Source organism: Pan paniscus, chromosome 19 (genome assembly GCF_029289425.2).
Source record: "Pan paniscus chromosome 19, NHGRI_mPanPan1-v2.0_pri, whole genome shotgun sequence".
NCBI lineage: Eukaryota > Metazoa > Chordata > Mammalia > Primates > Hominidae > Pan > Pan paniscus.
Window position 1 is genome coordinate 19568150 of NC_073268.2, and position 18306 is coordinate 19586455.

At 54.0% G+C, this 18306-nt stretch overlaps 2 protein-coding genes and 1 long non-coding RNA gene across 5 annotated transcripts in view; 2 read left to right on the top strand and 1 right to left on the bottom strand.

The window, feature by feature from the left end:
- MAP3K14 (mitogen-activated protein kinase kinase kinase 14) overlaps nt 1-6979 on the top strand; it is a 53901-nt gene extending 46922 nt beyond the window's left edge. Inside the window, exons 12-16 of one of the 2 annotated variants that reach the window (XM_003806535.5) lie at nt 2351-2704; nt 2912-3018; nt 3429-3573; nt 4849-4949; nt 5312-6979. In XM_003806535.5, the coding sequence (XP_003806583.1) occupies nt 2351-2704; nt 2912-3018; nt 3429-3573; nt 4849-4949; nt 5312-5476 (872 nt within the window). In that variant the 3' untranslated portion in view covers nt 5477-6979. Of the gene's footprint in view, nt 1-2350; nt 3019-3428; nt 3574-4848; nt 4950-5311 lie in introns of both variants that reach the window. The other variant, XM_063598985.1, reaches the window with a different exon arrangement.
- LOC103783438 (uncharacterized) lies at nt 274-11490 on the bottom strand. 2 transcript variants are annotated; one of them, XR_010110626.1, is made up of 4 exons: nt 7688-11490; nt 2782-2997; nt 2609-2694; nt 274-2101 (listed from the first exon to the last, which is right to left on the bottom strand). It is a non-coding gene; the product is annotated as an uncharacterized LOC103783438 (long non-coding RNA). The 2 variants fall into 2 exon arrangements; XR_001337307.4 differs by lacking the exon at nt 2609-2694 and having other exon boundaries at nt 7688-11477.
- Nucleotides 7750-15646, top strand: SPATA32 (spermatogenesis associated 32). Its single transcript, XM_003806536.5, has 5 exons — nt 7750-8027; nt 12828-12882; nt 13630-13669; nt 13972-14924; nt 15526-15646. The coding sequence occupies exons 1-5, from the start codon at nt 8015-8017 to the stop codon at nt 15611-15613; spliced, it is 1149 nt and encodes a 382-aa protein (XP_003806584.2). The 5' UTR covers nt 7750-8014; the 3' UTR covers nt 15614-15646.
- Nucleotides 15647-18306: the final 2660 nt, after the last annotated feature.

The following is an 18306-nucleotide window of genomic DNA, read 5'->3' on the forward strand; positions in this document are numbered from 1 at the left end:
ACCCCACCAAGCCAGCAATCAGTTCTGCAGCAGACACTAGCTTGGTGTCCTCTAATTCAGTTCTGTTCCAACACTATCTACCTGGAGGTAGCGTCAGATCCCACAGCAGGAGGGCTCGATCCCCAAGACTGCACCCCCTACCCATGCCAGTCTCAGGCCCACGTGTTTACCTGTGCTTCTGACCAACTGGCTATAAGTCAGGGACCCCATGACCCCCTCCTTGGGATTGATTAATTGGCTGGAGTGGCTCACAGAACTCAGAGAAACACTTCCTTACATTTACCAGTTTATTAGAAAGGATATTACAAAGGATACAAATGAAGAGATGCATAGGGCAAGGCATGTGGGAGGGAGCACAGAGCTTCCAGGGCTTGGCACCCTCCAGGAACCTCCATGTGCCCAGCTACCAGAAGTTCTCTGAACCCTGTCTTCTTGGGTTTTTGTGTAGGCTTCATTACGTAGGCATGATTGAATAAATCACTGGCCATTGGCGAACAGCTTAACCTTTAGCCCCCTTCCCTTCCAGTATGTGGGATGGTGGGATGAAAGTCTCAACCCTCTAATCCTGCCTATGTCTCTCTGATGACCAGCCCCCATCTTGAAGCTACCTAGGGGCTGCCAGCCTTCAGTCAATCCATTAGTACACAGAAAGAGATCATTTTGGAGAGTAAGGCTTTTAGGAGTTCTGTGCCAGAAATGGGGTTAAAGATAAAATATATGTTTACTAGTATCATAAGGGTTATGATGTATAGAGGGGGCTCAAACTCACTAGGAATCCAAGAATACAAAATAAAGACAGGCCGGGAGCAGTGGCTCACACCTGTAATCCCAGCACTTTGGGAGGCTGGGGCAGGAGGATCGCTTGAGGCCAGGAGTTCAAGATCAGCCTGTGCAACATAGCAAGACCCTTCCTCTGCAAAAAAATTTAAAAATTAGCCAGGCATGGTGGCACATGCGTGTAGTCCTAGCTACTCAGGAGGTGAGAGGATTGTTTGAGCCTGGAAGATCGAGGCTGCAGTGAGCCATGATTGTACCACTGCACTCCAGCCTGGGCAACAGAGAACCTGACTCAAAAAATAAATAAATAAATAAAGCCAGGTAACACTCAAGAGCCATTTGACTGGAAAACAGCAGAAAGTTGGTGGGATGTAGGGCTGTTGGGACCCCTCAGGTGCTGCTGAGGACAGCCTTGTGGACAAGGCTACCCACTCTGGGGGGCACCTGGCTGCACTCAGGCAGACGTCTGCAGACTGAGACCAAGGACTTCTACCCCTGGGTGCACTGACAAAGGAATGCCAGCAGATCCATATGGGGACACGCCTGAGGATGCGCACTACAGCTTCCTTTGTGGGAGGGGAGTAGGGTACGATGGGGTCCCTCACTGGGAGGACAGAGACACAAAAGGGGATGCCGCATGGAGCACCAAGCAGTTAAAGCAACTCGGTGTTCACAGAGCAGCATGGATGGATCCTAAAGCGATGGTGCCAAGTGAAAAGAGAACCCGACACAGAATGGGACCCAGAACATAATGCCTGTTTGGTAAACTAAAAATTGATCAATAGCCAGGTATGGTGGCGCACATCTGTAGTCCCAGCCACTCAGAAGATTGAGGTGGAAGGATCGCTTGAGCCCAGGAGTTGGAGTCCAGCCTGGGCAACATGATGAGACCTCATCTCTTTAAAAAAATAAAAATAAAAATAAATTGATAAATAAAACAACGCATTTTGCAAGGACACAACCAAATCAAAAATGACACATCAAACATAATAGAATGTCACCTGAGGGATGGGCACAAAAAGGCTGTGATTATAGGAATGAAAATGAAATAAAGAAAACCAGAGAGATCTTGCACCTCACCAAAGGCAGCTGGTAGTTATAAGGATGAGGGTGGTCCCAGGGCTGAACTCGCCCCATGCCAGAACAAACGGTGCCTGGGGAAGTACCAACTGAGGATGGGGTAGGAGAGATGGTGGGTCCAGGATGCCACTTTGCCTGGGAGCTCTTGAGTTGGTGTAGCCCCAGGGCTGTTTTCAATCTTCTCTTTCTTGTTAACAAAGTCCTCTGGAGCTGATTCTGTAGTTTTTGAATTTGCTACTGATACCTAGAAGAAAAACAGAATCAAAGACAGAAATCCAGTCCTATCCCTGTCATATTGGGACCATTTTATTGAGGAAGTCTCCTGTGGAGACCACCATGCTGCCCTCTGGAGCCACCTCCCATGGTGGCCCGGGGCAGTGTCCTCCCCTTTGTTTGCCTCTAGCCCTTCTGCACTCAGGAGAGGCCGCTCCTGCCTGGACCGCTGTCTGTGCACAGCACGCTTCCCCTCACCATTGTACTCTCTGTTTTCTAGTGGGAGGTCTGAAGAGCCCCTGGAGGGGAGAATATAAAGAACCAAGACATCCACCGCCAAATCAAGCCAATTATCACCAGACCCTCCATGCCCAGCCGAGAGAGCTTTCGCCAAGGGCCCCAGGGCCCCGGCCAGCTGAGGAGACAACAGGCAGAGCCCCTAAGCTCCAGCCTCCTCTCCCACCAGAGCCCCCAGAGCCAAACAAGTCTCCTCCCTTGACTTTGAGCAAGGAGGAGTCTGGGATGTGGGAACCCTTACCTCTGTCCTCCCTGGAGCCAGCCCCTGCCAGAAACCCCAGCTCACCAGAGCGGAAAGCAACCTTCCCGGAGCAGGAACTGCAGCAGCTGGAAATAGGTACGGGCAGCCGTGGCTGCAGTGGGGCCCTGAGCACTGGCCCTGGGCCACCCGCGGAGGCCGGTGTTTCTCTTTACCTGCGGTGTGGGCTTTCTTCCAGCCCCTTCCCCAGCAGCTCAGCTTCTACCGACTGTGCAGGAAGAACCCCTGAAAACACAGCCAGCCTCCTCCCAGTCTTTCACAGCCATCTTCCACTTTTCCCTGCAGAATTATTCCTCAACAGCCTGTCCCAGCCATTTTCTCTGGAGGAGCAGGAGCAAATTCTCTCGTGCCTCAGCATCGACAGCCTCTCCCTGTCGGATGACAGTGAGAAGGTGAGTCGGTTGTGGCCCCGGAGCCATGGCTCCAGGGGTGTGGTTCTCCCGGCCCTGGCACAGAGCAAGTAGCTTTGCGTCCAGCTAGTGAATGGACACTGTGCAAGTAGTGGGTAAAAGGAGGGTGATGGGGGTCACCCCTTCCTTCTGGTGGGGGTCCTCACTAGGTTGGGGGAGGTGGTCATGGTTCAGAGTCAGAGAAACCATGGGAATCTACCTTTCTGGGATTAGGGAATGTGTTTTGCCACCAGAGATAATGGGGAGGCAGGCCTTGGTCCCCCATGGAGGCAACCCTTACCCTCCTCCAGCTGAGGGCATGAGCAGTGCCCCTTTTCCCCAAATGAGACCCAAGCCGGAGATGGATCCTGGAGCCCAGGGCCCTGAGTCCGTACCCAATCCTGTTGTTTCAGAACCCATCAAAGGCCTCTCAAAGCTCGCGGGACACCCTGAGCTCAGGCGTACACTCCTGGAGCAGCCAGGCCGAGGCTCGAAGCTCCAGCTGGAACATGGTGCTGGCCCGGGGGCGGCCCACCGACACCCCAAGCTATTTCAATGGTACAGTCCAATTCCCACCTGCTCAGCAGTCCCCGTGGCAGCTGATCTGCCTGGAGCTAGACAGCCATTGAGGGATTTTGTCTCCCCTCCCCTGGCACAGTGGGAGGGAGGAAGGCGCCTGGTCCCAGAACTTGAGGTTCCTGGCCAGTAAGTTGGGTTTCAAGCAAAGGTCCCAATCACCCACGAGCCTTTCCTGATGGGGCAGTGAGGGACCATTATCCCCTCATTGTCAGTTGATAGAGTCCCAGAAGATTCCCCTAGCTTGGGGAGGAGAGCAGTCTCTTGACCTGGAGTCAGGAAAATGAGCAATTAATCTCTTCTAAAGGGAAAAGGAACAGGACCCATGAGCATTTTAATCAAAAACTCAGCAAAAGGAATCCCCCTCTGGGATTTGAGGTCAGATGAGAAAGACAACATAAAATTCCTTCGTTTTCAAGCTTGATTGCATAGGTTATGATGTGGCTTTGCTACAACAAGGGCATCATCAGCTCGGAGTTCCCTGGCCCTCTCCAGGGCAAGTGTGACTCATGGCATCAGGGCCCCATGGCTGGCCAAAGGCCACTTCAACTCAGGGAACAATCTAAATTGCCCATAATCTAATTTAAGAATCCTTGTGTTCAGTTCCTTTCTGCTTTGCATCCAAGTTGAAATACTACTTCCCCATAGGAGCCAGCCCCAGCTCTTAGCAATGCACAGGCCAAATCCCAGGTGCTGACGGCCAGGAAGAACTAGCAGGTGTATATAATATGAGGGCTGTTCCAGCCTGAATTTTTTTTTTCTTATAAAATGCAGCTTTGTGACCGGGTGTGGTGGCCCACACCTGTAATCCCAGCACTTAGGGAGGCCAAGGCAGGTGGATTACATGAGGTCAGGGGTTCGAGATCAGCCTGGCCAACATGGTGAAACCTCGTCTCTACTAAAAATACAAAAATTAGCTGGGTATAGTGGCGCATGCCTGTAATCCCAGCTACTTGAGAGGCTGAGGCAGGAGAATCACTTGAACCCGGGAGGTAAAGGTTGCAGTGAGCTGAGATCACGCCACTGCACTTCAGCCAGGGCGACACAGTGAGACTCTGTCTCAAAAACAAAAAAAAATGCAGCTGTGCTTAGACCAGCCTAAATTTTATCTCTGCTGCTCCATCACAGCCAGATCTGCTCCCCCCTACATAGGGCAGAGTGACTTTTAACAAAAACGTTCCCCCAGCCCCTGCCAGGACCCTGGTCCTTGGGGAGCCAGCAGCCGCTCTCCTGACTATCACCTTGTCTGCCTTCTAGGTGTGAAAGTCCAAATACAGTCTCTTAATGGTGAACACCTGCACATCCGGGAGTTCCACCGGGTCAAAGTGGGAGACATTGCCACTGGCATCAGCAGCCAGGTAAGGGGGGCAGGTACACTCTGACGGGCAGAGTCCCAGAAGCCAGTGCAGCTGGCCCCACCCTCCAGGAGGAAAGCTTTCAAAGAAGTAGAATGGCACTCTAGGGAATACTTGGAATGGGCCTTCAACGTCCCCCAGGACCTCAAAGCATTCCCCAGGGCCTCAAAGCAAGGCTGGCAGTGGTGACGAAGAGGTCCTCCAGACCTACGCTTGAGCCGGGTGGGATTCTCTGATTCCCATGGAATGACAGACAGGCAGTGCCCTTAGGACTGCCGGTCTGGCTGGAGGGAGATGTCTTTACCTTTCTACATGGCTTGAGCCCTATGCCATGATCTCAGCCCACTGGTTTGCTCCACCCTTAGATCCCAGCTGCAGCCTTCAGCTTGGTGACCAAAGACGGGCAGCCTGTTCGCTACGACATGGAGGTGCCAGACTCGGGCATCGACCTGCAGTGCACACTGGCCCCTGATGGCAGCTTCGCCTGGAGCTGGAGGGTCAAGCATGGCCAGCTGGAGAATAGGCCCTAACCCTGCCCTCCACCGCCGGCTCCACACTGCCGGAAGCAGCCTTCCTGCTCGGTGCACGATGCTGCCCTGAAACACAGGCTCAGCCGCTCCCAGGGATCTGCCAGCCCCCGGCTCAGCAGTGGGACCAGGGCCTGGCAGCAGCAAGGTGGGGGCAAGCAGAATGCCTCCCAGGATTTCACACCTGAGTCCTGCCCCACCCTGCTGAGAAAACACTCCGCCACATGAAGAGACAGAGGAGGATGGCAGGAGTTACCTCGGGAAACAAACAAGATCTTCTCTGCCCTGCTCCAGTCGAGTTGGCCTGACCCGCTTGGATCAGTGACCATTTGCTGGCAGACAGGGGAGAGCAGCTTCCAGCCTGGGTCAGAAGGGGTGGGCGAGCCCCTCGGCCCCTCACCCTCCAGGCTGGTGTGAGAGTGTCAAGTGTGTAAGGGCCCACACTCAGGTTCAGTGCAGAACCAGGTCAGCAGGTATGCCCGCCCGTAGGTTAAGGGGGCCCTCTAAACCCCTTGCCTGGCCTCACCTGGCCAGCTCACCCCTTTTGGGTGTAGGGGAAAAGAATGCCTGACCCTGGGAAGGCTCCCTGGTAGAATACACCACACTTTTCAGGTTGTTGCAGCACAGGTCCTGAGTTGACCTCTGGTTCAGCCAAGGACCAAAGAAGGTGTGTAAGTGAAGTGGTTCTCAGTCCCCAGACATGTGCCCCTTTGCTGCTGGCTACCACTCTTCCCCAGAGCAGCAGGCCCCGAGCCCCTTCAGGCCCAGCACTGCCCCAGACTCGCTGGCACTCAGTTCCCTCATCTGTAAAGGTGAAGGGTGATGCAGGATATGCCTGACAGGAACAGTCTGTGGATGGACATGATCAGTGCTAAGGAAAGCAGCAGACAGAGACGCTCCGGCGCCCCAGCCCCACTATCAGTGTCCAGCGTGCTGGTTCCCCAGAGCACAGCTCAGCATCACACTGACACTCACCCTGCCCTGCCCCTGGCCAGAGGGTACTGCCGACGGCACTTTGCACTCTGATGACCTCAAAGCACTTTCATGGCTGTCCTCTGGCAGGGCAGGGCAGTGACTCTGTAGGAGCATAGCAAGCCAGGAGATGGGGTGAAGGGACACAGTCTTGAGCTGTCCACATGCATGTGACTCCTCAAACCTCTTCCAGATTTCTCTAAGAATAGCACCCCCTTCCCCATTGCCCCAGCTTAGCCTCTTCTCCCAGGGGAGCTACTCAGGACTCACGTAGCATTAAATCAGCTGTGAATCGTCAGGGGGTGTCTGCTAGCCTCAACCTCCTGGGGCAGGGGACGCCGAGACTCCTTGGGAGAAGCTCATTCCCACATCTTGCCAAGACAGCCTTTGTCCAGCTGTCCACATTGAGCCAGACTGCTCCCGGGGAGACAGCCCCGGCCCCCAGCACATAAAGAACTGCAGCCTTGGTACTGCAGAGTCTGGGTTGTAGAGAACTCTTTGTAAGCAATAAAGTTTGGGGTGATGACAAATGTTTCCAGGCCATCGGTGTCCTCTCTCTTGCCTGCCGGCCTGCTGAACCTCACGACCCTAACAACTGCCTCTCTTTGCCTTCTTGCTGAGATCTTTTCAAGTCCCCCTTGTTTTGGACAAGGACTGTTTCAGCCCTTGAGTGGGGCTGCTTTCCCACCACTCCTCCCAGTGGCTGCTTCTAGTCCCAACTCTGGGCTAGTCATTCAGACCAGTTAGGCAAGATGCCTTGCCCGGTGGCATCAGGGAAGTCCCTCGCCAAAATATGCCAGGCTGAGGGGTGGAGGAGGAGGACAACAAAGCCTGCATGCTTTGTGCCACTGCCCAAGTCAGGCAGCCCCCTACCACCAGAAGGGAAATAGGGATGGGTTCTGGGCCCTGACCAGCCAGGGATGCCGGATGCACACCACAGGCCCTCCACCCTCCCCTCCTGTCCTTGAGGCCTGGACTCTTAACCCTTTCCGCTGCCTCCTGAGCCCTGCATGGGGCCAGGGATGCCTTTGTAGGCTGAGTTCCTTGGTCATGGAGCTGGGGCACAAGGGGTGCCTTATCGAATCTGGTTCCACACTCCCTGTGTGCACAAGTGTGTGTGCGCGCGGCTTGGGTTGGTTTAGCCGGTTCTGGGAAGGGCCCTGGGACCACGAAAAGGGCGGCAGCCCTGAGCCCCTGGCGTGCAGAGCGGGTGCAAGTCCGGTCCAGCACAGCCAGGCTTACCTGCCGCCTGCCTCTCGCTCTAGGCCCGCTGCGGAAGCGCGAGCCCCACCCCCGAGGTCTTCGGAGAGGAAGGAGTTCTGGCTTCCGGCCCGCAGCCTTCGGAGGACGCCTCACTCGGGCCGTCCCCCGTCCGCCCGCCCGAAACCTAAATGCGGCTCCCTGCCTGTGGGGTCGCGGCGGGGACGTCACAGAGGCGGCGACATCACAGGCACCGGCGCCTCTAATATTTCCAGCGCCCACCAGTCCCTCAGCCAAAGAGCACACTGGAGGCGGAGAGGCAGCATCCACCAGCCCGCTCCCCGCCTCCAGGACAGAGCCTCGGTCTGCATGGGGGTGACAGGTGGGAGCGGCCGAGCGCCCGGGGGCGAGGGTTGGGGCAGGCGGGGAAAGCGAAAGTGAGGGGGGGAGGGGCGCGAAGGGGGCGGTCAGGAATCCGCCCAGGGCCCGTTCCCCTGCTCCCAAACCCCCGGCACCTGAAAGGCAGGTCGACCCGCCGCCAAAGCCCACCCGGTGCCCCTGACTACGGCTCCCAGCCTCAGCCCCTGCGCGGTGCACACCCGTGTGCTCTCACGGACACGCATGCGCGCCTTGGAGTAGGGAACTGCAGAGTCAGTGGTTCTTGAAGGGGTTCTGAGACCACAGAAGGAGCAATGGCCTTGTGCACAGGAAACGACTCATGAATTATCCTGAACTGCAGATCCAAAAAATCACATCCAGTTGTCCCTCCTTGATGCTTGAGGCTTTGCAGGGAGGAGCGGCAGTCTTCAGCAGACTTTTATGGAGCGCTTCGTTGATGCCTTGTACTCTTCTCTGAACCAATGAGCAAAGATGTTTGCCCCCAGTGCCCTGTGTCTCCCCTTCCCATAGGGGCGTCAGATCCCCCACTGAAATGGTGGCTTTCTTTTGGGGATCCTGTCTCCCAGAAGGGCATGGGCCAGCATTAAAAATGGTCAAAAATTAGGTGGGCATGATGGCTCAACGCCTGCAATCCCAACACTTCGGGAGGCAGAGGTGGGAGGATCACATGAGGCCAGGAGTTCAAGACCAGCCTAGGCAACACAGCGAGACTTTGTCCTCTACAGGAAATGTTTAAAATTAGACAGGTGTGGCGGCATGAGCCTCTAGTCCCAGCTATTTGGGAGGCTGAGCTGGGAGGCTCACTGGAGCCCAGGAGTTGCAGTGAGCTATGATGCTGCCACTCCAGCCTGGGCCACAGAGCAAGACCCTGTCAAAAAAAAAAAAAAAAATTAACCAGAGGTCGGGTGCAGTGGCTCACTCCTGTAAGGTAAAACGTAGATTAGACAGCCAGGTCTGTCATGGAGAGGATTACACTGATTATTTGAATTGGGCTTTCAGGCATGAGTAGGACTTTGCCAGAAGAAGGCTTTCCAGGTATAAGAAATAGCATTTGCAAAGGCACTGGGTGCAGAAAGGCCTGCCGTACTCTGGGGGTAGCTTCGGCTTAGGGTGAGGGACAGGAAGCTGGATGCCAAGAGATGAAAAATGAAGGTAGAGATCAGACCAAGAGGCCACATGGAGTCTGGGGGTAACCGGAGACAAGTGAGATGTAGCAGGCTCACTCTGAGGTCATTGAAAATCCAGGTTGGAGGGGGACATAGCTGCAGTGGTCCCACTGGAAGACTAAAGAGATTTAAGACAGTGCAGTGAGTAGCATCCCAGAGTTTGGAGCCAGCCAGACCTGCCTTTGGGTCGTGTGCTGCTCTTAATAGCTGCGTGACCTCATACACGTTTCCTCATCTGTGAGAGGAGAGCCGTGGCCAACTGGGCATAGGGTAGGTATGAAGACTGAATGTGCAAAGCACTCAGCACCAAGTGCCAAAGGGTAGGAAGTCATGGGTGTGTGTTGGCTCTGGTACTGGGAGACGAGGACAGCATCAGGGGTAGGAGGGCAGGAGCTGCGGAGTGAGGAGGAGTCACAAATGACCCAGGTTTCTCATTTGGGTGAAAGGATGAAGGATGAATAGGGCGAGGAGAGTGGGGTATGGAGAGATGACAGACTAGAAAGGGAGACAAGGGTCAGACAGGCAGAACCGTGGCAGCCACACTTAAGAGTCTGGACATACAAGGTATGAATTTGAGGTAAGAAATTAGGCCAGGCATGGTGGCGCACGCCTGTAATCCCAACACTTTGGGAGGCCAAGATGGGAAGATCACTTGAGCTCAGGAGTTTGAGACCAGCCTGGGCAACATAGCGAGACCTCATCTCCTTTTTGTATTTTTTTGAGACAGAGTCTTGCTCTGTCACCCAGGCTGGAGTGCAATGGCACCATCTCGGCTCACTGCAACGTCTGCCTCCCGGGCCGAAGCCATCCTCCCTATCAAAACCTAACAAAGACATTACAAGAAAAGAAAATTATACACCAATATCCCTCATGAATATGCATGTGAAAATTCTGAAAAAAAGCCAATCAGATTCAACAACATAGAAAAAGGGTAATATATCACAACCAAATGAGGTTTATCCCAGTAACGCAAGGCTGATTTAACATTTTAAAAAATAAATTTATAGCTGGGCATGGTGGCTCACACCTATAATCTAGCACTTTGGAAGGCCAAGGCAGGTGGATAGTTTGAGCCCAGGAGTTCAAGACCGGCCTGGGCAATATAACAAGACCCATCTCTACAAAAAATACAAAAATTAGCTGGGGGTGGTGGTGAACACGTGTAGTCCCAGCTACTCCAGAGGTGAGGTGGGAGGATCACTTGAGACAGGGAGGTTGAGGTTGCTGAAATTGCGCCACTGAACTCCAGCCTGGGCAACAGAGTGAGACCCTGTCTCAAAAAAAAACAATGTCTTTTACCATAAACAGAATATAAAAATATAAAAGAATTATCACCCAAATAATATAACATTACTCATATGTTAATGTATTATAACGTATGTTATGTATAACATATATAATATCATATTAAAGAAAAACCGTATGATCATCTCAATAAATGCGGAAAAAGCATTAGGCAAAATCCAGCATCCATTCCTAATTAAAACTAAGCAATCTAAGAGAGGAAACTTCACAAAGATGCCCAAGCTAATGAAAGGCATCATGAAGAAACCTACAGCTAGCATCATCCTTAATGGTGAAAGGCTAAACACTTTCCCCTAAGCTCAGAACGAAGCGAGGATGTACACACGCACTCCTACTCAACATTGTATGGAGACTGTCCCCAGTGCAATTAGGCAAGTAAAGGAAATAAGAGGAACCAGATTGGGAAGGAAGAAGTAAAAGTGTCTTGACTCACACACATTATTGTCTACGTAGAAAATCCGATAGAATCTAAAAGAAAAAAAAAGCGATGAGAACAAATAAGATTTTAGTATAGTTGCAGGATACAAAAGATGGATATATTTCTGTGTACTAGCAACAAACCACTGGAAATTGAAATTATTTTGGCCAGGCACGGTGGCTCATGCCTGTAATCCCAGCACTTTGGGAGGCCGAGGCAGGCAGATCATTTGAGGCCAGGAGTTTGAGATCAGCCTGGCCAAAATGGTGAAACCCCATCTCTACTAAAAATACAAAAAGTGAGCTGGGCATCGTGGCGCATGCCTATAATCCCAGCTGCTCAGGAGGCTGAGTCAGGAGAATCGCTTGATCTCAGGAGGCGGAGGTTACAGTGAGCCGAGATCACACCACTACATTCCAGCGTGGGTGACAGAGTGAGACCCTGCCTCAAAAAAAAATTATTTCAATTATTTCATATACTGCAGAATATCACTTGAATCCCTAATAGAACATTCTCAAGTCAGGCAACGAGGTCCCAAGCTGAGTCAATGTCTGACTTTTTCTCCCAGCCCCCAGTGCTGTTAAGAGGCTCACACAACAGTAATTTCTTCTCCTGTCCATACCCAGCTGCCGTTTATGGAGGGGTTGAGGCTGTGGGTGTTGATTAAACTGCCCAAGGAAATTCTGTAAAGGGAGCAAAGGCCCTGAGGTCAGAAGCCTGGGGGAACAGCAGGACCTGGGACAGGGGGAGTTGGAGAGGGAGAAGAGAGACACGTGAGGAAGCCAGGGAAGCATAGTGGTCAAGGAGGTGGAGGGTTCTGAAGAGATCATTGAGCCGGCCACTCTGCTGATACATCCCCCAAGACCAGGCTGAAGCAGATGGTCCCAATCCCAAGACCAGCCATGCAAGGACCCCTCCCTCCAGCCACTACATCTCTAGGAAGAGACCGCAGTACATTCTCATCCTTCCAATATGATCCTGGGAGCGATTCTTCCCAGCCAGAGCCAGGGCTGTCACTTCCTGCCATACCCCAGGCTGATGGGGACCCACCTTGCATGATGGCAGGGTTGTCGTGATGGCCCCACCATCAACCCCTATGCATGGCCCTGGGTAGCAGAGAACAGGGCAGCCTAGTGCTTCCCACTCCCACAGGGTGAAGAAACAGCTTCTGCAGTAAAAGATACAAGCCTCCAGGGAGGGGTTTGGGGTTGCGGACGTTCCCAAGGAGTCAGTCTCCCCTGCAGAGGGTGATCTGAGCTCATAAATCGTCGGATAGGTGCTAGCACCACCTCAGATCACACACCTGGGGTGCAGGCCTTGGCCTGGAGTCAGTGATGGATGACCCAGAGAGAGGAGAGGAAGCCGGCAGAGGAGCAGGAATGGGGAGATGGGGGAGGTTCACATGGGGCGTTATTGGGACTCCACGCAGTTACAGGGTCCTGGGAGTAGCCGGTGAGGGCAGGGAGTTAAGAGTTTCCTGAGTCAAGCCTGCATTCAAGTCATCACTTCAGCTATGATCAGCTGGGGGACCTTGGGCAAATGGACCTGTCCTAATTTTTTGTGTTGAATCAGTGAGATAAAGCAGGTAAAGTGACCAGGCTATGGAAGCGCTCTGTCATGTTCGGGGTACTGTTAGCAGTCACGGTTTGGGGGGATAGAGATGGAACCGGGAGCCTCCGAGGAGGCAAGGCACAGACGGAGAGTGGAGGGAGCAGGACTGGAGGATAGGAATGGCGACCGGCTCGGGAACAAGGAGAGCGGGGCAGGACGGTGAGGGGGAATAGCAGCCGGGAAGAGAGAAAAGAAGGGCAGGAAGAGGTGGCTGGCTCCGGAATCCCTCCGGGACTGTCCTCTACCCTGCAGCTCCCTGCCCTCACCTCCTTTCCCCTGTCAGGTACCCATGGATTTCCATGCTGCGGCAAAGGGTCAGTGGAGGTTGCAGAGATGCGGTGAGAACCATCCTCAATCAACGTAGGGCCTCCCCCGAGCCCTCCAGGACCTCCGACCTCACCCCCAGCCTAGGATCCCCCAGCCTAGGATCTCCCTCCCTTCTGCCATTTCCAAAACCTCTCCGGGGCCAGTGTCCAGGCCAAAAGGCTGGGGAGGGCGTGGGGCGTCTATCCTCCCACTTCTGTTTATGCCCTCAGCCCCTGGCATGAGAGGAAGACTGAGGGGTGGTGGGGCACACCCAGGAACAGGATAGGACCTGACCCCTCAGAGCTGCCTGGCTTGCTGAGGACAGAGCTGCTCAAGGCGGGGGTGGGCAGGCACTTGAAGAAAGAGTGGGCAGGTGGGTGGGAGGACATTGCTCTGGGGCTCCCCTGCTGGGGACTAGTGTTCTGGGCACTAATCCTTGAAGTGAGTTGCCCCAGCTCACCTGCAGTGCTTGATAAAAATGAGATTCCTGGGCCTTACCTCCAACCAACTGGATTCCTCTTTGGGGGTGGGGCATGAGTTGGCAAGGAGCTTCCTAAACTCACTAAAGTTTCAGAATACAACTGCAGACTTCCTGGTGGCAGTGGAGTGGGACAGCAGGGGAGTGGATGAGCTGCTGGCAGGGTGGTCGGGGGGAGGTGCATCGTGCCAACTTCTGTTACAAGGCAGAGGGCTTTGAGGGCCCCAGAAACCCCCTTCCTGCTGAAGCCACCACCCACCCCACAGATCCCCATCACCCACTCTGTCTTCTTCTGTCTTAGAGATGACTTAAGTCAACACCAGATACAAGAGGAACAGGAGGTAAAAATGGGAGTGTCCTCTTACGGGGAGGTGGTAGGCAAGCGGCAGGGCTCTTCCCTAAGTCCCCACCAGCCCCTACCCTTGACAATCCTGGGACCCTAGTACCAGGCCGGTGTGGGTACACCCACACACACACCCCCTCACCAGGCAGGTCTCTGAGAGGAGGCAGGCATGGGGTTAGGGGGCGGGGGGAAGAGAGCAGGACCCAGGTCAGGGGTGGGGCAGGGACTCGGTGCCAGGGAGGGCCTCAGGGGCAGGACCTCCCGCTCCTGCCTCCTCAGCTTTGAGTTGAAACATTTCAGCTGGAGGCAGACATGCTAGAGCAGAAGCCCCAACTCAAAGTGGACCTGGACCCGGACCCAGACCCAGACCCAGAACTGGAGATCGGACAGGTGCCGGCTTTACTGGAGTCAGAGCTATACCCAGCCCTCAAGCTTGAAGCTGAGCTGGACACGGAAGCCAACTCGAACGAGGAGTCTGACTTCGAAGAACCCATGCAGCTGGTATGCAAGATAGAGTCCGTCCACTCCAACATGGGGCTGCCCACGCCACAGACCTTCAGACCGTGGAGTCTGAATTCAAACTGCCGGAGTTTCACGGAGGAGAACCACGTGTCTGCCTGCCATCACTCCATCAGTGCGCAGACCTCCAAGCACCTCTTCTGGGCAAACAAGCTCATCCAGGCCTCAGAGCACAGCCTGCAGCGGGCCATCAACATGCAGCTCAACAATGGCAGCGCAGGCCAGCCCATCAGATCCCCGCTCCGGGAGGCCATCCCCACCAACGCCCTGTGCTCCGAGGAGCAGCTCCAGATCCCTGATGCCCCCTCAGCTCCTCCAGCCACAAGCTCCCAGGCGCCAAGCCCCCTCCTGTCCTCAGATCTCCCGCCACCCATTGACCTGACAGAGCTAATCACCTTTGCATCTTCCCTGGCCATGGCCTCCTCCAGCAGGATGGACCTGCCCAGTTTGGAACACATGATGAAAGCTCCACCCCAGGAGGCTCTGGAGCCTTCCACAGAGCCCCTCCTGACCACTGTGGAGGAGCGAGAGCCAGAAAATCACGCAGAGACCCTGCCAGAGAAACCACGCGAAGCCAGAGCACCACTGAAATCTTGGAGTCAGGAAGACAAGAACTTCGCTCAATCTTACTTTGATTTCAGCAAGCCGGGGATCAAGAGGGCCACCATCAAAGGGCAAATCCAGCTTCTCCAGCCACCAGCCACGTCCCCTCTGCTGCAGGGAAGCAAGGAAGAGTGAGTGAGGCCAGCCCCGCAGCTCCCATAGAGGGGCTGTGCTAGAACGTGGCAGGGGTCCTCACACAGCTGGGTAGGGGTGGGGAACGGTGGAATGAGGGCCTGGGAGCAGGATGCGGTGGGCTGTGACGCCTCCACCTCAGTGACCTCATAAAGGCTGTTGGAACGAGGTTCCAGTGGACTGAGGCGCAGAGCCAAGGCGAGGGCTGGAGGAAGCCTGGGGACCAAGGAGGGTGGGCACAGGGGCCTGGGTTCAAAATGGGAAGGACCACACTGGCATTAGGCGGCTTTCCACCCTGGGGGTCAGGCCTCACCAAGGTTGGGAATGCTCAGGCTGGGGTCTGCCCTGTTGAAAGCCTGTTGGCCCCAACCCTGGGGTCCAGGACACTTTTCTTGAGGGGAGAATGAGGGTGCAGGGCTCTCCAGTACACCTTGCTTGCTGGTAGTGAATGGACACAGAGTGTAACCTCAGCTGCCCAGACGCGGGCAGCAGCAGAAGACCCCTTACCCCCAGCGACCTCTTCAGAGGGGCCTCTGGGCTCACCCCTCTCCTTCAACCACCCTCTGGGGCCCAAGTGACACTCTCTCTTTTGTGTTGCAGCTCAGTGCCGCCAGGAAAAGAGAAAGAGAATCCATTATTGGTGAAAATCCATTTTAAGCTGTCAGCCCCCACAATCCCAGAGAAATGACTAGACAGAACCAATAAAGCCTCCAGTGCTGGCCGTCGGCTCAGACTTTTGTGCAAATGCCCCTGGGCCAGGGAGCCCTCCTGGCTGCTGTGTCCTCGTCTGTTTTTTAGGGATGCCACCCCATTTTTTAGCTGCCCCAGCTCCACCTGCCCCCAGAGGGCAATGCCACCCTTGTCCTGGCCACCCATCTCTCACCTGCCCACTCCCCAGGGTCAATTCCCTTCACTCCCTCCTGGCCAGCCCTCTAGGCCAGGAGAAAGACTTGTGGCTGGTCTTGGGGAGACCTCGGTGTCCTGTGAGGCTTCCATTTCTTAGACTGTGAAATGAGGCTTCCTCTTGGCCTGAGGCCAGGGACGTGTTGGGATCATCTGAGGAGATGGCCTTCTGGGCGTGGACTGGGCAGGTGAGAAAGTGGGTCTGAGGGGGTTCTTCCTGCGCTCTTCATGGGGAAGAGCTGGCATGGGGAAGGGATGGTGTCCAGGAGCTTGAAGGGGAGGAAAATGAGGCCGAAGAACTGGTCCTCCAGGGGGTCACAGGCTGGAGCTAGACGTACCTCCAAATGCAGGAGAGCCATAGATCACCCAGACATGTGCAAACAGACACCACCAGCTGCCTGGCACATCACACATACAGCACCCACACACAGAGGAAGCAGCACATGCCACACATGCCCATGTACACATGTGCCTGTGACAGTCGCATGTACCAAACATGCACACAAAGCCGGGTGTGGTGTCTCACGCCTGTAATCCCAGCACTTTGGGAGGCAGAGGCCAGCAGATCACTTGAGGTCAGGAGTTCGAGACCAGTCTGGCTAACATGGTGAAACTCCGTCTCTACTAAAAATACAAAAATTAGTTGGGCGTGGTGACATGCATCTGTAGTCCCAGCTACTGGGGAGGCTGAGGCAGGAGGATCTCTGGAGTCCGGGAGGCAGAGGTTATAGTGAGCTGAGATTGCACCACTGCACTCCAGCCTGGGCAACAGAGCAAGACTCTCAAAGAAGAAAAAAAAAAAACACACATGCACACAAATGCACACTCCTCCCACCCAGGGTTTGGCCTTGGAGGCCCAGAAGGCAGGCAGTATAGACTGGCTTCTGGGAGAGTAGAGATGGCAGCAAAGGAAGGAAGGGGATTCGGAGTATGCGGATGGACAGGGATGTGGACAGGGAAGCCTGGGGGAGGGAGAATGGGAGGCCGCGCCATGGCCTGGCCTCAGGTTCCCTGCTAAGCAAAAGCCCAGCCTTGTGGATCTTCAAGAGCCTGCCCAGCTTTCGAAGGGGCCAAGGAGAGAGATGCCCAGGTCCTGGAGGGTGGGATTAGGAAGGGGTGAGCAGTTCAGAATGGGCCAGGGCCAGCAGGAGAAGCAGGAAGGAGACTGGAAGGAGGGACAAGGAGGAGCTGCAGAGGTAGGTGTCTTGGGGGCGGTGGGGGACTGAGCCAGAAGCATCACTGGACTCTCAGGACTCATCTTTCCTTAGGTTTTTTTAAATTAATAGACTTTATTTTTTAGAGCAGTTTTAGGTTTGCAGCAAAACTGAGTGGAAAGTACAAAGAGTTCCCATGTACCCCTGTCCCCACCCACATACAACCTCCCCCGCCATGGACATCCTGCAGTGGTACATTTGTTACAACTGATAAACCTACACTGACTCATCATCATCACCAAAAGGCCACAGTTCACATTGGGGTTCACTATTGGTGTTCTACATTCTATGGGGGTTTGTTGCTGTTTTTGAGACAGAGTTGTGCCCTGTCACCCAGGCTGGAGTGCAATGGCGTGATCTCAGCTCACTGCAACCTCTGTTCACCTCCTGGGTTCGAACAATTCTCCTGCCTCAGCCTCCCAAGTAGCTGGGACTACAGGCACCCGCCACCATGCCCATCTAATTTTTGTATTTTTGTAGAGACGGGGTTTCACCATGTTGGCCAGGCTGGTCTTGAACTCCTGACTCTAGGTGATCCACCCGCCTTGGCCTCCCAAAGTGCTGGGATTACAGACGCGAGCCACCGCACCTGGCCCGTTCTATGGGTTTTGATTGTAGTATGATACAGAGTCGTTTCATTGCCCTAAAAATTCTGTGCTCTACCTGGCCCCTCCAACTCCTGTCAACAACTGGTCCTTTTACTGTTGCCACAGTTTTGCTTTTTCCAAAATGATTTGGAATCATACGGTATGCAGTTTGTTTGGGTTGGCTTCTTTCACCTGGTAATACATGTTTAAGGTTCCTCCTGTCTTTTCCTGGCTTGATAGTGCATTTATTTTTAGTGGTGAATACTATTCCATTGTCTGGGTGTATCACTGTTTATTTATCCATTCACCTACGGAAGGACATCTGGGTTGCCGCCAAGTTTTGGCAATTATGAATAAAGCTGCCATAAACATCCATGTGCAGGTTTTTGTGTGGATATGAGTTTTCAAAACATTTGGATAAATACCAAGGAGCACGATTGCTGGATCATGTGATAAGGGTGCGTTTAGTTTTGTAAGAAACTGCCAAACTGTCTTCCAGATTGGCTGCACCATTTTGCATTCCCACCAGCAATTAATCAGTTCCTATTGTTCCACATCCTCACCAGCATTTGGTGGTGGTGGGTGTTTTGGATTTTGGTATCTGAATAGGTGCATAATAGTATCTCATTGTTTTAATTTGCAATTTGCTGATAACATATGATGTTGAACATTTTTTC

What these genes read in the sequence shown, in the direction of transcription:
- SPATA32 (XM_003806536.5), top strand. An exon ending in AGATACAAGAGGAACAGGAG is followed by an intron (nt 13,670 to 13,971) that starts GTAAAAATGGGA and finishes GAAACATTTCAG; the next exon opens with CTGGAGGCAGACATGCTAGA. An exon ending in CTGCAGGGAAGCAAGGAAGA is followed by an intron (nt 14,925 to 15,525) that starts GTGAGTGAGGCC and finishes TTTGTGTTGCAG; the next exon opens with CTCAGTGCCGCCAGGAAAAG.